We start from the raw sequence: 15,415 nt of genomic DNA on the forward strand, positions 1-15,415 counted from the left end.
ACTTTTATTGTTGAGAATTAAAGGCCGGGGGGTTGTGTGTGGGGGGTTATTCTGAAGCATCCCGAGACGCCCGGGCGGGTGTGTTATGTGACCTCGATGGTGGCCACGCGGCAGCCGCCTGGGGTCTTTACACGGTGTCTTTGTGCCACTCCCGGGGCGGGCTCTGAGGGGCTCCCTGCAGCCCCCCCCCGGGAGGGGCCAGACACCAGCACGGCGTGATGTCACTAACACCCCACAGTGACAGTGGGTGGCTGTGAGACGGCTTCGCCCTCCCCGCCCGGCCACCGCCTCCATCGCCGCCCTCCCGCCGGCGGACCGCGTCAGCCTGGCCCGGCCCGCTCCGCTCCCAGGAGGCCACGGGGCGGACTTGCCAGACTAGCCCCGCCCCTCGCCTTACAGCAGCCAATCAGCAAGGTGCAGGGGCCCGCCATTTTGTTTACATTTTCCCGGACGCGAAAGGAGCCTCCTAGTTACGCCCAGCGTGGTTGCTAGGGGAGTTCTCGCGATACGGCTAGCCTCACACTCCCTCCCTCGGGTGCCAAGATGGCGGAGGAGGCGCTGGAGCGCTTAGCCCGCGTGTCCCGGCTGGAGGAGCCGCTGGAGGAGCTGCGGGCCCTGGGGGTGGCCGTGCAGGCCCTGCCGCTGAGCGCGCTGAGGGAGCGGGCGCCCGACATCCGCCTGGGAAGCCTCTTCGCTCTGCTCAACGTGAACGACAGGTTCGCCGGGGCGGGGGAGGCCTGGGCCGGGGCCTGGGCGAGGCGGGCACCCGGAGGAGGGGGCTGGCGTTCGGGGGGAGCGATGCGGCGTCGCTGGGGTACGGGGGCACCTCAGGCTGCCTCCCTGGAGCTGGGGCGCCATGTGGTGGGGGCGGGGCAGCGCTGTCGGGGGGGGGCGGGTGTCAGGGGCTGTTATGGGGGGGGGACCAGGCTGCTGTGGCACGTGCTGTTGCCGTAGGGGTGGTGCTCTGCTCCTCGCTGTCGTGCAGCCCGAGGTGCTGGGTGTCACTGGGTGATAGGCTCCTGTATGCAGAGCCCAGCAGTGCAACAGCCCTGGGAACCTGGGGCTCCCTCTGAGCATGGCTCTGCCACTGAATCATTGTTTGGCCCGTGGCAAAACTTTTCTCTCTGCCATGGTTTCCCCATCTGTAAAATGTGGACGATACTCCATAAGGAGGTTGGGATTTGGGTTTTTGTGTGTGTGTGGTTATTATTTGTAAAGCACATGGGAGGAGCTGTTTATTTACTGAGTATAAGCTATTGCAATGATCACTGCCAGGAAATAGAATCAGAACAGTACAAAGTTGTTTTGCACGTGCGTAGGCCTGTAGTAGTAAAATCTAGATTATTCTGCAAAATTCAGAGTGGTGACAAAGCTTAGTTGGTGGGAAATAGCCACAGAGTTGTTTCTGTTTGCCTTAAATTGTTAAATTCTTTAGCTAAGGCTGAGGTCCCTAAACTGGGGTGTGCCCCCCTTAAAGGGGCATGGAGGAATGTTTGGGGGCACGTCTGAAGCCTGGGCCAGCCCCCATGGGGGGTGCCCTTTGGCTGCTGGCCCCGTCTCCCAGCCCTGTCCCCAGGGCCCCAGCTGCTGGCCATGTGCCCAGGGCCCCAGCTAGGGCTCTGCTCCCAGTCCTGCCCACAGCTGTGGCCCCAGCCTCCTTACCCCTGTCCATGTCGTCCTCCCTCCCCGCTGGAGCTGTGGCCCCACTCCTGGGGGGTGTGTGTGTGTGTGGGCGGATGGGGTAAGAGGAGGTGTGACTCTGAAATGTTTGGGGAACACTGATCTAAGGGGTGTCTTTCCTTTCCCTGCAAACAGAGAACAGGTTGCTTTATGTGTTTCTATCTTGGAGCGGTTTCTTCAGGCAGTGGATCCATTGTATGTAATCCAAAACTTCAGAGAAGAACTTCAAAAAGGACTTTTTCATCCTGATGATTCAGTTAAACTTCTTACTATAGCTCAGGTATGAACCGTAACTCCTATATTCAAATAGTAGGTTAGATCTTTGACCATTCTTGGCTAGTTTTAATCTATTATCACTTTTTTTATTACAGTTTAATTCTTTACCTCCCAGTACCAAAGTAGGACAAAAGCACCATATTGCTCCTTGTATATAGATTCTAGTTAGAAATCCTACATAAACTTGTTGAAATTTTTCATGTTGGTGTTTTGCATCTGGTGGAAACAGACTAATACTATATGTTCAACTGAATTTTTAGGTTGGAAGAATAGTTGAAAATTCAGATGCTGTTAGAGAAATTCTCAATAATCCTGAATTACTAAGGCAAATCATTTATTGCATTGGTGGAGAGAAAATAGCTGTAGCTAAAGAGGTAAGTGTTGCAAACAATAAATTCTTTTTTTCTTTTTCACACTAATTGAAAGGTTCAAAGTATCTTATGTTGTATCTACAGTGTCTGAGTTAGCAGCCTTGATTATTCTTGGATAATAGAGAAGTGGGGGCTTGGATAGCCCAGGAGACTGGGATCAGCCTTGGTGTAAAAATTCCAAAAGCATCTAAATGTCTTAGGCTCTGAAGTCACTCTAGGTAAAATCATCTAACACACCCATATCGTTGCTGTCTGGTAACTCTCCTCTGTGAAGTGAATTAATGTGGTCTCCTGTCTGATTCCTAAAAGATTGTTCACATCACAGAAACCAGCATAACTAGCACTCTTGCCAGTCTCAGCAGAGAGACCAATATTTTTCAGTCTTCTCCCACTGATAAAGCATAGCTCTAGATGTCTCATGTATTATTTAGCCTATTGGGGGAAAAAAACAATTCAACTGACTCTTCTTGACTTGCTCTTTCATTCTACAGTTGGTTCTGCTACTGTGTGTGTGTGTATGTGTCTGTATTATCACAAAACACTGCCTTTATTTGTAGGCTATCAAATCACTGTCGAGAATAGCACAGACTCAAGATGGGCTGGAGGCTTTATTTGCAAGCAATTTTTTAGTTGACTTGAAAAATGTCATGGCAACAAGTGATGTTGTACGATACAGAGTATATGAGGTAAGAGCAATGTAGTTCTTGGTGTTTGTTACAGGGCAGCACGACTCTAGTGCATTGTAATTTGGAATGAGATGGAACATATCTGTCATTTTTAACTGACTTGCAAGCTTTGTACATTTCTGGAGGGAAGAAAAATGGCGTGGGGCGGGAAAGGAGCATACCATAATTCTTTATGAAATTGTGAATCACAGTTTTCTTCCCCCCCCCAAACCTCAAAGGGTTTTGAAATGGGGTGGACTGAAGGTCTGGAGGATATTTATGGGCTGTCCTCTATTATATTTTGTTTTTAAATTATGGTGGATGGGGGCCCAGAGCCTAGGATGGACACCTATAGATATTACTATAAATCAAAAAAAAAAAATACAGGTGCAACTCTTAAAAAAAAAAAAAAAAAAAAAAAAAAAAAAAAAAAAAAAATGGGGAGTGGTGATGGTAGATCACTGCCAGCTGTATAGCTTCAGGTACGTGGGTGGCAAGGAGCAGTCACAAAGCTTAAACGTGTGAGGAAGAAACAAAGGGAGTGGAGAGGCTGGCATTTTTAGCAGAGCAAAGGGGGGTGGGGAAAGCAGGATGTAAGAAGAAAGCAAAAGAACATACTTCTGTCTGAAGACTTATCAGTGAAATAAGCTTTTAAAGCAAGATGGGGGTTAATAAATAATGTTTTCAGGCAAAAATTCTGTTTGGAATATGTACCGTATAGGTCTGTATAACTTTATAAACATAATGCGGTGTGCAAGCACTCAGTCTTACACAAATGCTTTTATACACCTGTCCTTCCTGTGCTTGCTTTTGTAGTTAATTGTTGAGATTTCTTCAGTGTCTGCGGTTTCTTTGAATTACTGTGCAAACAGTGGATTAATATCTGAGCTAATTGAAGAACTGACTGGAGATGATGTGCTGGTCAGGTATGTTGACAGATTGGTTTCCAGACAATCTGCTTTTGAAAACAATTTAAGTACGAGGATCCATAAAAAAATATTTAAAAGGCGTTGGATTACAACTGTATTCTAACTGGGGAGGGGGAAGAGGAAATCATAACTCTGTTCAAGTTTTTGATTTTGTACTGCTAGTCCAAACAAGCACAAGAGGCTGTACTGGAGAGAATTAAACACTGACAAAATATTGATTTAACTAAATTTGAAAGTAAAGTTGATTCTGATTCTGGATTGGGGTCTCACTTTGATTATCTTAGTTTGATCATTTAATCAGAGACACATGCAGGTCCTCATTTCTCCCTCCCCCACAAGTCAGGTTAATTATTTTTAAAAATTTAGTTGGACCATTATTTTTTAAGTGCTAATACTTCTGTTTTAAACTCTTTGGGATATGGCCATGTCTTACACTAGGCACAGTACAACCACAGAATTAGAACTGTGCTCCTGATTGCAGTCTTTGGGTACTATTGCAATATAAATATTAGGAGCATGTTATCTTTAAAATGACAACTGTGAAAGATTAAAACATTATTTTCTTTATCAGTCTCTTGAGATTATCTAGATATTTAGGTTACTTTAAAAAGGATATGAAATAGGCCAGGTGAGCATTTATTCTTTATCTTCTGTAGAGCTACCAGTATAGAGATGGTGACCTCATTGGCATACACTAAGCATGGACGTCAATATCTTGCCCAGCAAGGAATCATTGATAAAATTTCCAATATAATCATTGGGGCAGATTCTGATCCTTTCTCAGGCTTCTATTTGCCAGGTGATGTTATGCATTGATTGTTTCCAACGTTGTGTAATGTTGTTCACCTCTAAAGAACTGTTAAACTAAGGGCTTTGAGCCTTTTGTCCTGAGAGGAAATGTGTATTTTTGATAGTAAGAATGTTATAAATGTTTATGAATGGTCTAAAACGTGATTGCCTTCTTTACATAAGGGCACTGGGAAAAGATGAGTTACAGGGATGCTGTCAGGTATAGTAGGCACACAGTTGAAGAATTGCTGTTGTCTCGCTAAACAAGATATTAGAAGGACCCCAACAACTTGAAACCTAGTCAGTTTAAAAAATGTAAATTCAAAGAAGTTTGAGGTACTCCACTGCCCAGATACATCTGAAAAAACACAAAAACTAGCGATTATATTTTTACTATTTTTTTTAAAATGTAAGTTTTCACCTCTGTTGCTGTGTGAAACTCCTGCACAAGTGGGAGAAACTCTGCATCTTACAAAATTTTGGTGTACAGTGTTTAAAAAACAAAACAAAAACCCACTCCTTCATTTTCTCCAATATTTCAGTTTATAGTAATCTGAAGTTTTACTTGCAGTAAAAGAAGGTCTTTAAAAAAATCTTCTGGTAGAAATAATTTTGTTTCTCTTAAAGTTGGGATATCCCTTTTAATAGAAATGTCCTCCTGAACTTTTATTGAGTGAAACATTTTTTTGTGATTGGTGTTTTTTTTTGTTTTTTTTTTTTTTGAGACTCAGAAAATGAGACTGACAAGTCCTGTTTTCATTGTCCAAGGTGATTGAAATGAGAAGCAAACATCATAAATTTTAATATCTAAGGTGTTAGTGACTTAAGGAAATTTATTTTTTTTTAAATATTACTTTTAACCTGACAGTATCTCTTTTTAAAGGAGGTACCAGTCTTTTTAAATGGGTAGTGGTCAGGAAAAGAGTGGGGAATATGAATGAACTACATCCTGTTTGAATATTGAGCAACTGCAATTTGATCTGAAATTCAGGATCCAACTACCTATAAGTGTGTAACTTTTATGTGGAACTCAGTGGTGCTTGGGTCAGCCCATTTATTAGTAGACAGGTGTCTATTTCACACAAACAAGGAAGCCATTGCACTGTTACAGCTTCACCAGAGAGGTGATGGAAAATGAGCTCTTGTAGAGCAAAGTTGAAGTATACTGTGGGGGCATGTCTAGGCTGGGATAAGAGGGTTAAAAAAACACCACCACTTAAGATCTCTTAGCCTTGTCTAGATATCCGTTGAGCATGTAGGAGTAGCTTGCACTGCCTCTGTTTGTGCTATACACGTTTGTTTTAAAAATACTGGCTTTATCTAGTGGTGTCCTTTCAGTCATATTACTTTTTTACAGCTGAACAATTTTATCTTCAACACATTTTTTTAATTATGCCATTCGTGTAAAAGTCTTTTGGTATCTTTTCCTGGTTATTGACTTGAAATTATGCTACTGACGTTATTTTTCTTTTCTGTTGAATGTTTCTTGCTTTGCTTTTGGTAGGATTTGTGAAATTTTTTGGAAATCTGGCTATTGTAGACAGCCCACAGCAGATCTGTGAACGATATCCCATCTTTATGGAAAAAGTATTTGGAATGGCTGAAGGCCATGACCCAACCATGATTGGAGTGGCTGTGGACACGCTTGCAATCCTGGGATCAAATGTGGAAGGAAAACAGGTTTTACAGAAATCTGGTTTGCATCAATTTTTTCCCCCTTATTCTAATAGACAAAGGAGAGTTTACTGAGGGATTTTCACACTCAGGAGTGGGGAAAGGGACCTTAAAATATATTTACTTACCAAAGATTTCTATTTGTTTTAATAGCTGCAAAGCACCAGAATAATAATTTTCTATTCATAGTCCCTCTTTAATTTTGGTAGGGCGTGGGAGAATAGGGGAAGAGGAAAGTACTACTGGTTCTGAAGAGGAGCCTAATATATATGGCATTACTGGCTGTGATCAAACCGTGTTCATGAAACACATGGCAGTGTCAGAGCTGCAGCTTGGGCTGTCAGCTAAAATTCCTCGTATTGCAGTGCTCAGCATAATGCAAGTCCACAACAGCACTGTAATTTTAGGAGATGTTCATCTTTCTTCCGTGATATGCTTTCTTAAAAAGGATGAGGAAAATACGGCCATGTACTATACATCTTTTGCCTACAGACATGGATGAATATGCTTTTTGTGTCTCTCCTGGTAACTTCCCTTTTTTTGAAGATTATAGGACTTCTTTTAGTAGAAGATGAAATGGCTGACCAAAATGGCCCAGAGGATTCGAAATGAGATACAGAACCTTTTTCACTACTGGTTCAAAACTGACCCAGTTTGCCATACCAAGAGATGGCAGCTATATGTATTGTCAGTAGAGTATATCTAGAACTGCTCTTGCTCAGGCTGTGCATCCCAGCACTCTTCTCTAGCATTTAATTCAGTCGACTGTAATACTGATCATTTGACATAGTACAGAAGTTACTGGAGATTTTATTAGTATGTCGGGAGTATGCATGACAAATGAAAATTTCTTAATGTTTTTATTTTCAAAGGGAGTAGATTTCAACATCTGTTAAACAGACTCGGGCACCAGGCAAAGAATCCCCCAGCAGAGCTAAGACTTCGATGTTTGGATGCCATATCATCGCTTCTTTACTTGCCAGTAAGTTGTTTGAAATGTAGAGAAATGACACTATTGTGTGTTTTGTAGAGGCTAAGTCAAGGTTTCTTAATAGTTTACTGTTTTTGTAATGAACTCTTTACACTTTTATTTAAAAAAATACTGTATTCTCTAGTGGAGAAGAGTAACATTGTGGTTTTAATTCATGTAAGTGAAGTGTTTGTGCTTAGATACATAACATTTCTGCTAAATAATCGCTGTTTTCAGTGTTCAGAATGCAAAGTTCTAGAGTTCCGTGAAATTGTCACTTTGCTCAGAATAGGACAACTTTACAATGAAAAGGAAAGTGCATGTAGTACAATACTTATGGCTTAAAGGGACATTGTAAAACTACTTGAAGACCAGAACGTTGTAATTGGATTGTGTAACCCACCCCACTTGAAACCATTTCCGTTTACATTAAGATTTTTTCACCTGAGTGAAGCATCCTCATTTAAACTTCCCCTGCAGCCTTGTGAATTCCAGCAGAAGTAGTAGTAGTGAAACTCCTAAGAATCCGTGAGAAAATTCTACCCTCCAAACTGAGTGAAATACAAAAAGTGAACTGCATATTTGGGAAAAGTAAATTTGATACTTAAAATTCTTTGTTTAAACTGCTATTGGCTAGGTGACTTAGTTTTAAATTGATTTTTTCCTTTATAATTTTCCTGACTCTTGAGAACGAATATTAAAAATGCAAAAATTATTCATCACAATGTTTCTAGCCTATTTCATACTTTCTCTCCATGTGTAGCCAGACCAGCAAACAGAAGACCTGCTAGGAATGACTGAATCCTGGTTTGCTGCCTTGTCTAGCCAGCCATTGGAACTCTTCAGGAGTATTGGTACTCAGCCATTCCCTGATCTCCACTGTGGGGCTTTAAGAGTGTTTACCGTAAGTTTCCTTTTTTAAAAATGAGACTAGAAGTTGTAAATTCCTTTCCTAGTGATAGCATCAAGTTGTAATAATGTGTGTAAATATTATCTTTGTAGACTGACTTCTGTATACAAATCTGTGTCCAACCCTCATACATCAGACCGGAACCCAAATAGAATCCAAACTAGGCACCAAATGAGTCTGGTCTGCACTTTATATCCTCTTGTAAACTAAAAAATGAATTAAGTTTGGTGCCACAAAAGTGGTGGTCCATAATTCATTTACAATCTAAAGGGGGGGAAAAATAACTCTAGAATCTGTGTCTAGAATTAAAATACTACTGCTTGGTTGGACAGCCTCAATGTCGTCTTCTAGTCTCCATCCTCCAGTTGCCCAGACTGCATATCTGATTTCAGTTGTATTCTTGTCCCTGACTATTGCTTAACAATCAGTGTATTATATTAGCATATTAAAAAAATCCAAACTTGATTATTTTTCTTCTTTCTTGATGTTTAGGCTATTGCAAACCAACCATGGGCACAAAAACTGATGCTTGACAGTCCAGGATTTGTGGAATATATTGTAGACAGATCTGTGGAACCTGACAAAGCTTCAAAGGATGCCAAATATGAACTGGTTAAGGCCCTTGTAAATTCCAAAACAATAGCTGAAATATTTGGAAACCAATACTACTTAAGGCTGAGGGCTTATCTGCATGAAGGTCCTTATTATGTTAAGGCTGTTTCTACTACTGCTGTGGAAGGGGCAGAATAATATCAGCGTCCTCACATTTTTTCCTTTTTAGCAATCCAGTGTTACTGGAGCAGTGGTTGGTCCAAAATGGCTCCAGTTTAGAGGCTCTAACCTCATGAAAGAAACTTTAGAAGGCATTTGACTCAGTTGTTTTAATCTGAAAATAACTAAGAGTTAGGAGAGTAATTCTCAAACAGCCGTAGGGCACTTTAAAGCATCATGGTGTACATAAATCCGCTTCCTGTACATTTATAATCTTGTTTTGATAGAACCTTGTCTAATTGACTGACATAAGCAGTTTAGTTTATTACAATTACACTAGCTACTTTCGGGGGGCGTTCATGCCTACAGGAGATGGTGCAAAAATAATTTGTGTTTTTTTGTTTTGTTTTTTGTTTTTTTTTCCAGTTTGGTTTGCTGGATGTAAGTCTTGTATAAACAAACAGTTCTGAATGTTCTTTACATCTTATGGGGAAAGTGAACGTGAAAAATCTTACATTTTTAAAGATACTGTCTGATAAAGTGAGTGTTAAATCAAATTGGAAGCTGCCTTTTTTTTTTTTTTTTTTGACCTGCTTCTTTGTACTGCAATTAAGATAATTTGTTTAAGAGGACATTGTATGAACCACAGTCTGTTAGTCAATCTGTTTGCTTAGAAACAAATTTTAAATAGATTTTACTATCATTTTGATCAAAAATTGATGTCTCTTAATTTTAAAATTATCACTTTTTAAATTATATCTGAACTTCGGTAATGTTAGTTAGTTAGAGTAAAAGTGATAAGAGCATAAAGCCTTCTGTTTAAGGACATAAATTTAGCCGTGGAGGAAGTAACTCATGGCTATAGCCCAGGGATTGGCAACCTTTGGCACGCTGCCCGCCAGGGAAATCTGCTGGTGGCCCAGGACGATTTGTTTACCTGCAGCGTCCGCAGGTTCGGCCAATCGCAGCTCCCACTGGCCGCGGTTCGCCACTCCAGGCCAATGGGGACTGCAAGAAGTGGCGGCCAGCACATCCCTCAGCCTGTGCCGCTTCCCGCAGCCCCCGTTGGCCTGGCATGGCGAACCGCGGCCAGTGGGAGCTGTGATCGGCCGAACCTGCGGACGATGCAGGTAAACAAGCCGGCCTGGCCCGCCAGCAGATTTCCCTGGCAGGCCGCGTGCCAAAGGTTGCCAGTCCCTGCTCTAGCCTATTATAATTTGGTAAACCACATAGGTTTTACACATTCTCTGAAGAACAGTTTGACTACTATGGAGGACAGGATTTCAGACTAGATGGGCCATGTAATGTATTTTGGTCCACAAATCAAGACTCATATATATATATATTTTTTTTCTTCTGTCTTATTTTAACCATGAATTACATATTATTTTAGTTCCAAGGATAAAAAATAAAATATGTGAAATACTCAAAAAATGTATTAAATGAAGGTAACCACAGGAAGTAGTAATAAAAATACCAAGTTGGATATCTGTACAGAAGTAGCTTGTTCATTTCCCTGCCCCCCAAATCAGGGCAAATGAATAGGATGCCTTGGTTGCACTGCAGCAGCCCTCTGGCTGAGCCAGGGAGAAATGGCGTTGGGCTGCAGAGGAACCAACATCCAGCTGACTGCTGCCAGATCAGTGCTGTGGTGCAGGACCTTTTAATGGTGATGCAAGGTACAAGAGGACTTAGAAAAGCTAGAGTGTTGGGGGCGGGAGAGGAAAGGTAATGAGTAATATACTATTTAAACGCAGAATAACTTTTTATGCAACATGTCTGTCACTTATTCTTATGAACTGGAATTTTAAAGAATTTTTCATTCAAGATTATACCAGTAGCGGCGTATAAATCCTATGGGTGTAGGTGCCCAATAAATACCTTAGATAGCATTACCTCTGCACAGACTCTATTGGCCAATATTAACTGTTTTGCTTTTTACGTGGGAATGGCTAATGACTGTCTTCCACTGGCACAGTGCAAAAATGTCAGACATCCTGCATGCATGGAAAATTTTTTTACTGTTTTAAAGTTATGTTGAATGTAAAAATATCTTCCACTTGTGCTGGCTAGCTTAACTTTAAGATGTTAAGTGGTTTTTGTATGCTGGTTGCTATCTGAACAGTGTACTGACATTTCAGTAAACTTTTCTACAATTCGTGAGTCTCTTCCTTTATGTGATAAGTGTGAGCATTTGCAATTGTCACTTATGAAAACTACTATGTATAACCAATGTTTGGGAATGTTGGCTGCATATGCTACATTTGTCTAGGCAACATTTTACAATGCCACAGAGGTGTTTTCATGTTTGTATATATACACTTTTTTTTTAAGGTGAGCTTTACTGAAAGCTGCCACTCGCTTTAATTCTGAGGGAAAAGTGTGTGTGTATAATTTTATTTTTTTTCTCCCTTCTGACAAATGCGGAGACTGATCCTTCAGTAAGTTACTGCTAGCCACTTAAGCACTGTTCCATACTCCTTCCTCAAAGCCATGTAGCGTGCATGCTGTTGATAGCCTATAATGTGCACACATGAGATATAAAATAACTAACCACTGAGGAGAAAAAAAATAAAGCAATGAAGCAATCAGAATTCAGGAAAATGACTTGGCAAAATCTCAGAGGTTAAGAGCTTGTCTGCATAGGGACACTCTAGTTAACTCAGTTTAACTTTCTTAAGGTGTGAATTTAAAGTGGATTAATTAAACTGCATTAGGCCCCAGTGTAGAATTAAAATGGCCTTAATTCAGTTTAGTTAATTCACTTCAAAGTGAAATAAAATAAACTGAATTAAGGTCACTTTAATTTTGAAGTTTGCCCATAAAGGGGCTTAATTTTCTAGCATGTCCCCATGTAAATGATCCCTAAGTAAAGCACAAACTCCCACAGCCCTCTTCTTTCAACTGCTCCAAAGTAAACTTCTGACACTCCTGCTAGCCAGAGCAACTGCATTGAATTAATAGCTGAGGCCTCAATATGTTCTTTCACACACTCTTTACCTACTTATTATTAGAACGGTTCAGAAAATGTGTGTGTCTGAAAGGAGAGGGGTCCCCTTTCACCATCGAAAATATCAATGAAAAAAGAATCCATAGAAAATTTTGACTTGGTTTAAAAAAAAAAAAAAAAAAGTTTTCAGCCCAAAGCAGATTTGTCTTGAAAATGTTTTGACAACAACCTAATTTTCTGTCAAAGCAGTTTCAGTGGAATTTTTTCACCAACTTATCATGAGACCAATGTAACAAAACTGGCATTAAGTCCAACATATGACTGCAACTCTTCCATTAGCTTCACAACTTTTATCCTGCTGCTCTCTTTGGTCATCCCTAGGGCCCTACCAAATTCCTGGTCCATTTTGGTCAATTTCACAGTCATAGGATTTTTAAAATAGCAAATTTCATGATTTTAGCTATTTAAATCTGAAATTTCATGGTGGTGTAATTGTAGGGGTCCTGACCCAAAAAGGAGTACTTGGATGAGAGACTTCCAAAGAGAACGTAAGGCTTTACAGGAAGTGGTGGCAGACATTAGGTGGCATTCTTATTGCTGATTCAATACTGACCCCCATATTCCAACATAATTGTGTTGTACAGGGCTGCTACAGGCTATATCTTCTGAATGAAATATAAATAGATCATGACTGCTTGTGTTCATTAAATACAGGGCAGTTAGGTTGGGTATTCTGTGTAAAATCTACTTATCAAGCTGTTCCCCTGGTAGTTTCAACAGGGTGCTCTATTCTTCATTCTGTCCTACACTGTTAAAAGGATGCAGAGATAACTACATTTCACTGGAGTGTGATATGATTTCCATATTTTGCAAGGTAGTTTGGGATTGAATGATGCATCACTCAGTCAAATTGGATCAAAACTAGTTGCTGCATAGAGGGGCAAACAAGTAGATGACATGAAAAAACAGTGATATACACCAATTCTTTAAAACACAGTTTTTACTTGGAAAATAAGAATTGCATGCAGTTCTACATTATGTGGGGGGAAAAAAGCACAGCCGGTGCACGCATCATAAATTAAATTACTGAATTAAAACACATCCTTTTTTAGCATCAGGAATAATTCACTGTAAGAACAGGGTGGGGGGGAACGTTCACATTTAAAAACTAAGGTTGAGTGGAAATGTTCAAAGCAAAAGGTGAAAGATAAGATGAACTTTCTAACAGGAAAAATTACAGTTAAAGGTGTAAGTACAGAGTTTCTTCACATACAGAAATTAAATCTTAGGTGGTAAAATGCAAAGCCTCACTTTTTATTGTTTCCATGTTAAAATGTTTAAACTTGTCAAAGTAGCTCAAGACTCTGCAGGACACCAGCCCATAATAAGTTTCCAGTAAAGTGCAGTCTTTTCCATCACTTATCTCCCTCCATTCTTTAAATAGCTCATCTTTCATTTCGGAAGAGGTGAAAATGAATTTGTAGCAACATCGATTGTATCTAATGTGCTTTTTCCCAGAAAATCTAGAACTTTGAATGGGTATGATGCCAGCGTTCTTAGCACAGATTCCAACAAAGACGTCGGGAGGAACCAAAACTGGTGTTTCCTTGGCAACAATGTATATCTTCCGAGCAACATCCTGGGAAATGACAAAAGCCGTTCCACTACAATAATCTGGGTAATACTCTTCTTGGTATTGACTGAGAGAAACAAAGCTCTGGCTTTGAGGGTCTCTGTCAGGCATATTGTGATGAATGACCTTTCCAATATAAATATCCTCGAGATGTGTTCTTAAGTTAAGCAAGTATTCAGCCAAACTTGGAATGTTGACAAACATTTCTTCATTGGTTTTGAGAATAAACCTTGCGGTGGAACAGAATGTTACAGTCCACTCCATGCTCATCACAGTCTTCAGTGTCTGATTCTCAAAAGAATCAAGGAAGTTTCCTTCAATGATGTCTCCATGCTTTTGAGACTCTTCACTGATGTCTAACTGGATGGCTTCTGAAGCTGCCTTTCCTAAAGCAAACAAAACAAGCACAGTGTACCCCCTGATGCCTGTCACATTACCCCATGTTCGTCTGATCAGGTTGCGCCTTGTGCTGTTTTCTGGGCTGCTGTACACAATAACAAGCAGAAATACCTCTTGATCTGAGCACACCTCTGAACTGCTGATGATGTAAGATTTGGATATATTGGTCTTTAGGGGATCCATGTCTAATTTCCTGGCCTTCTCCCTGATTTTGAGAATTTTCATGTCCGTGTAGGTGACCGGTAGCGAATGTAGAAAGTATTCCTCCAGCAAATCTCCTCCAAACAGCAAAGCATGGAAAAGTATGATGTTGAATATAATAAAACACCACTGATGTGTCCGAAGCCTGCAGAACATCACCTGGAGAAGAGATAGACGTTCACTTCTGCCTTTATAATCAGTTAGAGGTAGTCATTTCAGATGATACCTGGCTAATGTGGAACCACGACATCCTGGTTCTGTTTCTCTGCTCTGCTATTCTGGACAAATTACGTTTCCTCTCTGGTCTTTACTTTCCCCATTTGTGAAATAGAGAATGATGCCCACATTTTGTGAAGGGTTAAAAGATCCATGGATGAAAAGTGTGATAAGCCCATTAGTCTGTCAGGCCTACTCTGTTCAGCATATGGAAATGGTAGCAACATCCATTAACATGTTAATATTTTCTGAATTTGGTCTAATTTATTGGTGTCTGTGTAATCTCTTGGTCATTAGGAAAACTATGTGCTCCAGCATAAATGGGAGAATTTTAAAAGCTTTATGGAGCAGAGGCTTTGTGACATTTAGGGATGGCTCAGTGGTTTGAGCATTGGCCTGCTAAACCCAGGGTTGTGAGTTCAATCCTTAAGGGGGCCATTTAAGGAACTGGGGTAAAAATCTGTCTGGGGGTTGGTCCTGCTTTGAGCAGTGGGTTAGAACCCTGATATTCTATATTAAATGCCCATAACTTGAAGAATTATTGTGAACTAAAGAGGAAAGTCTCTGTGACTTGTTAATTATAGAGACTCATTCTCATTCAGAATGCCAGAAATTAGAGTTGGAAGAAATTGATCATTTCATCTAGATGATCTCCCTACTAATTAGGACTGTGTCCTGTTGTATATCTGTTAATGTTTTGCCTGGTCTCATTTTAAATATTCCAAGGGATTGGGCTGCTATTTACCTTAGGAAAATCATTTATCATTTTAGACTTCCACCTCTGAGTTTAACACAATTGTACAAGCTGTATTTAGTAGATATGGACTTCTTTTTTCCATGCTTTTTTGTAGTCATGGTTTCTAGCATAAATAACTAAACTGACTTTCCAGTTACTTTACTATAGGCATATTCATTAGTAAGTGGGATGGAGTCAGCGCAGTCCTATTGTAGCTGATGACCCAAGGTAACATTTGCAATTCTAAATTGTCTCCTCCCCCACTGTATACCATAGCTAAATGATAGAAAGCACTTACCTACATG

At 40.6% G+C, this 15,415-nt stretch overlaps 2 protein-coding genes across 2 annotated transcripts; one reads left to right on the top strand and one right to left on the bottom strand.

The window, feature by feature from the left end:
• Positions 1–524: 524 nt before the first annotated feature.
• On the top strand, positions 525–11,133 carry PSMD5 (proteasome 26S subunit, non-ATPase 5). The gene is made up of 10 exons (XM_054007459.1): positions 525–716; positions 1,816–1,960; positions 2,217–2,330; positions 2,885–3,013; positions 3,809–3,918; positions 4,578–4,720; positions 6,215–6,406; positions 7,257–7,366; positions 8,118–8,258; positions 8,757–11,133. Exons 1-10 carry the CDS (start codon positions 544–546, stop codon positions 9,012–9,014), a joined length of 1,515 nt encoding a protein of 504 aa, XP_053863434.1. The 5' UTR covers positions 525–543; the 3' UTR covers positions 9,015–11,133.
• Positions 11,134–12,990: 1,857 nt separating this feature from the next.
• On the bottom strand, positions 12,991–14,317 carry B3GALT9 (beta-1,3-galactosyltransferase 9). Its single transcript, XM_054007114.1, has one exon. The coding sequence runs from the start codon at positions 14,312–14,314 to the stop codon at positions 13,211–13,213; it is 1,104 nt and encodes a 367-aa protein (XP_053863089.1). The 5' UTR covers positions 14,315–14,317; the 3' UTR covers positions 12,991–13,210.
• Positions 14,318–15,415: the final 1,098 nt, after the last annotated feature.

Source organism: Malaclemys terrapin, chromosome 17 (assembly GCF_027887155.1).
Source record: "Malaclemys terrapin pileata isolate rMalTer1 chromosome 17, rMalTer1.hap1, whole genome shotgun sequence".
Classification (NCBI taxonomy): Eukaryota; Metazoa; Chordata; order Testudines; family Emydidae; genus Malaclemys; species Malaclemys terrapin.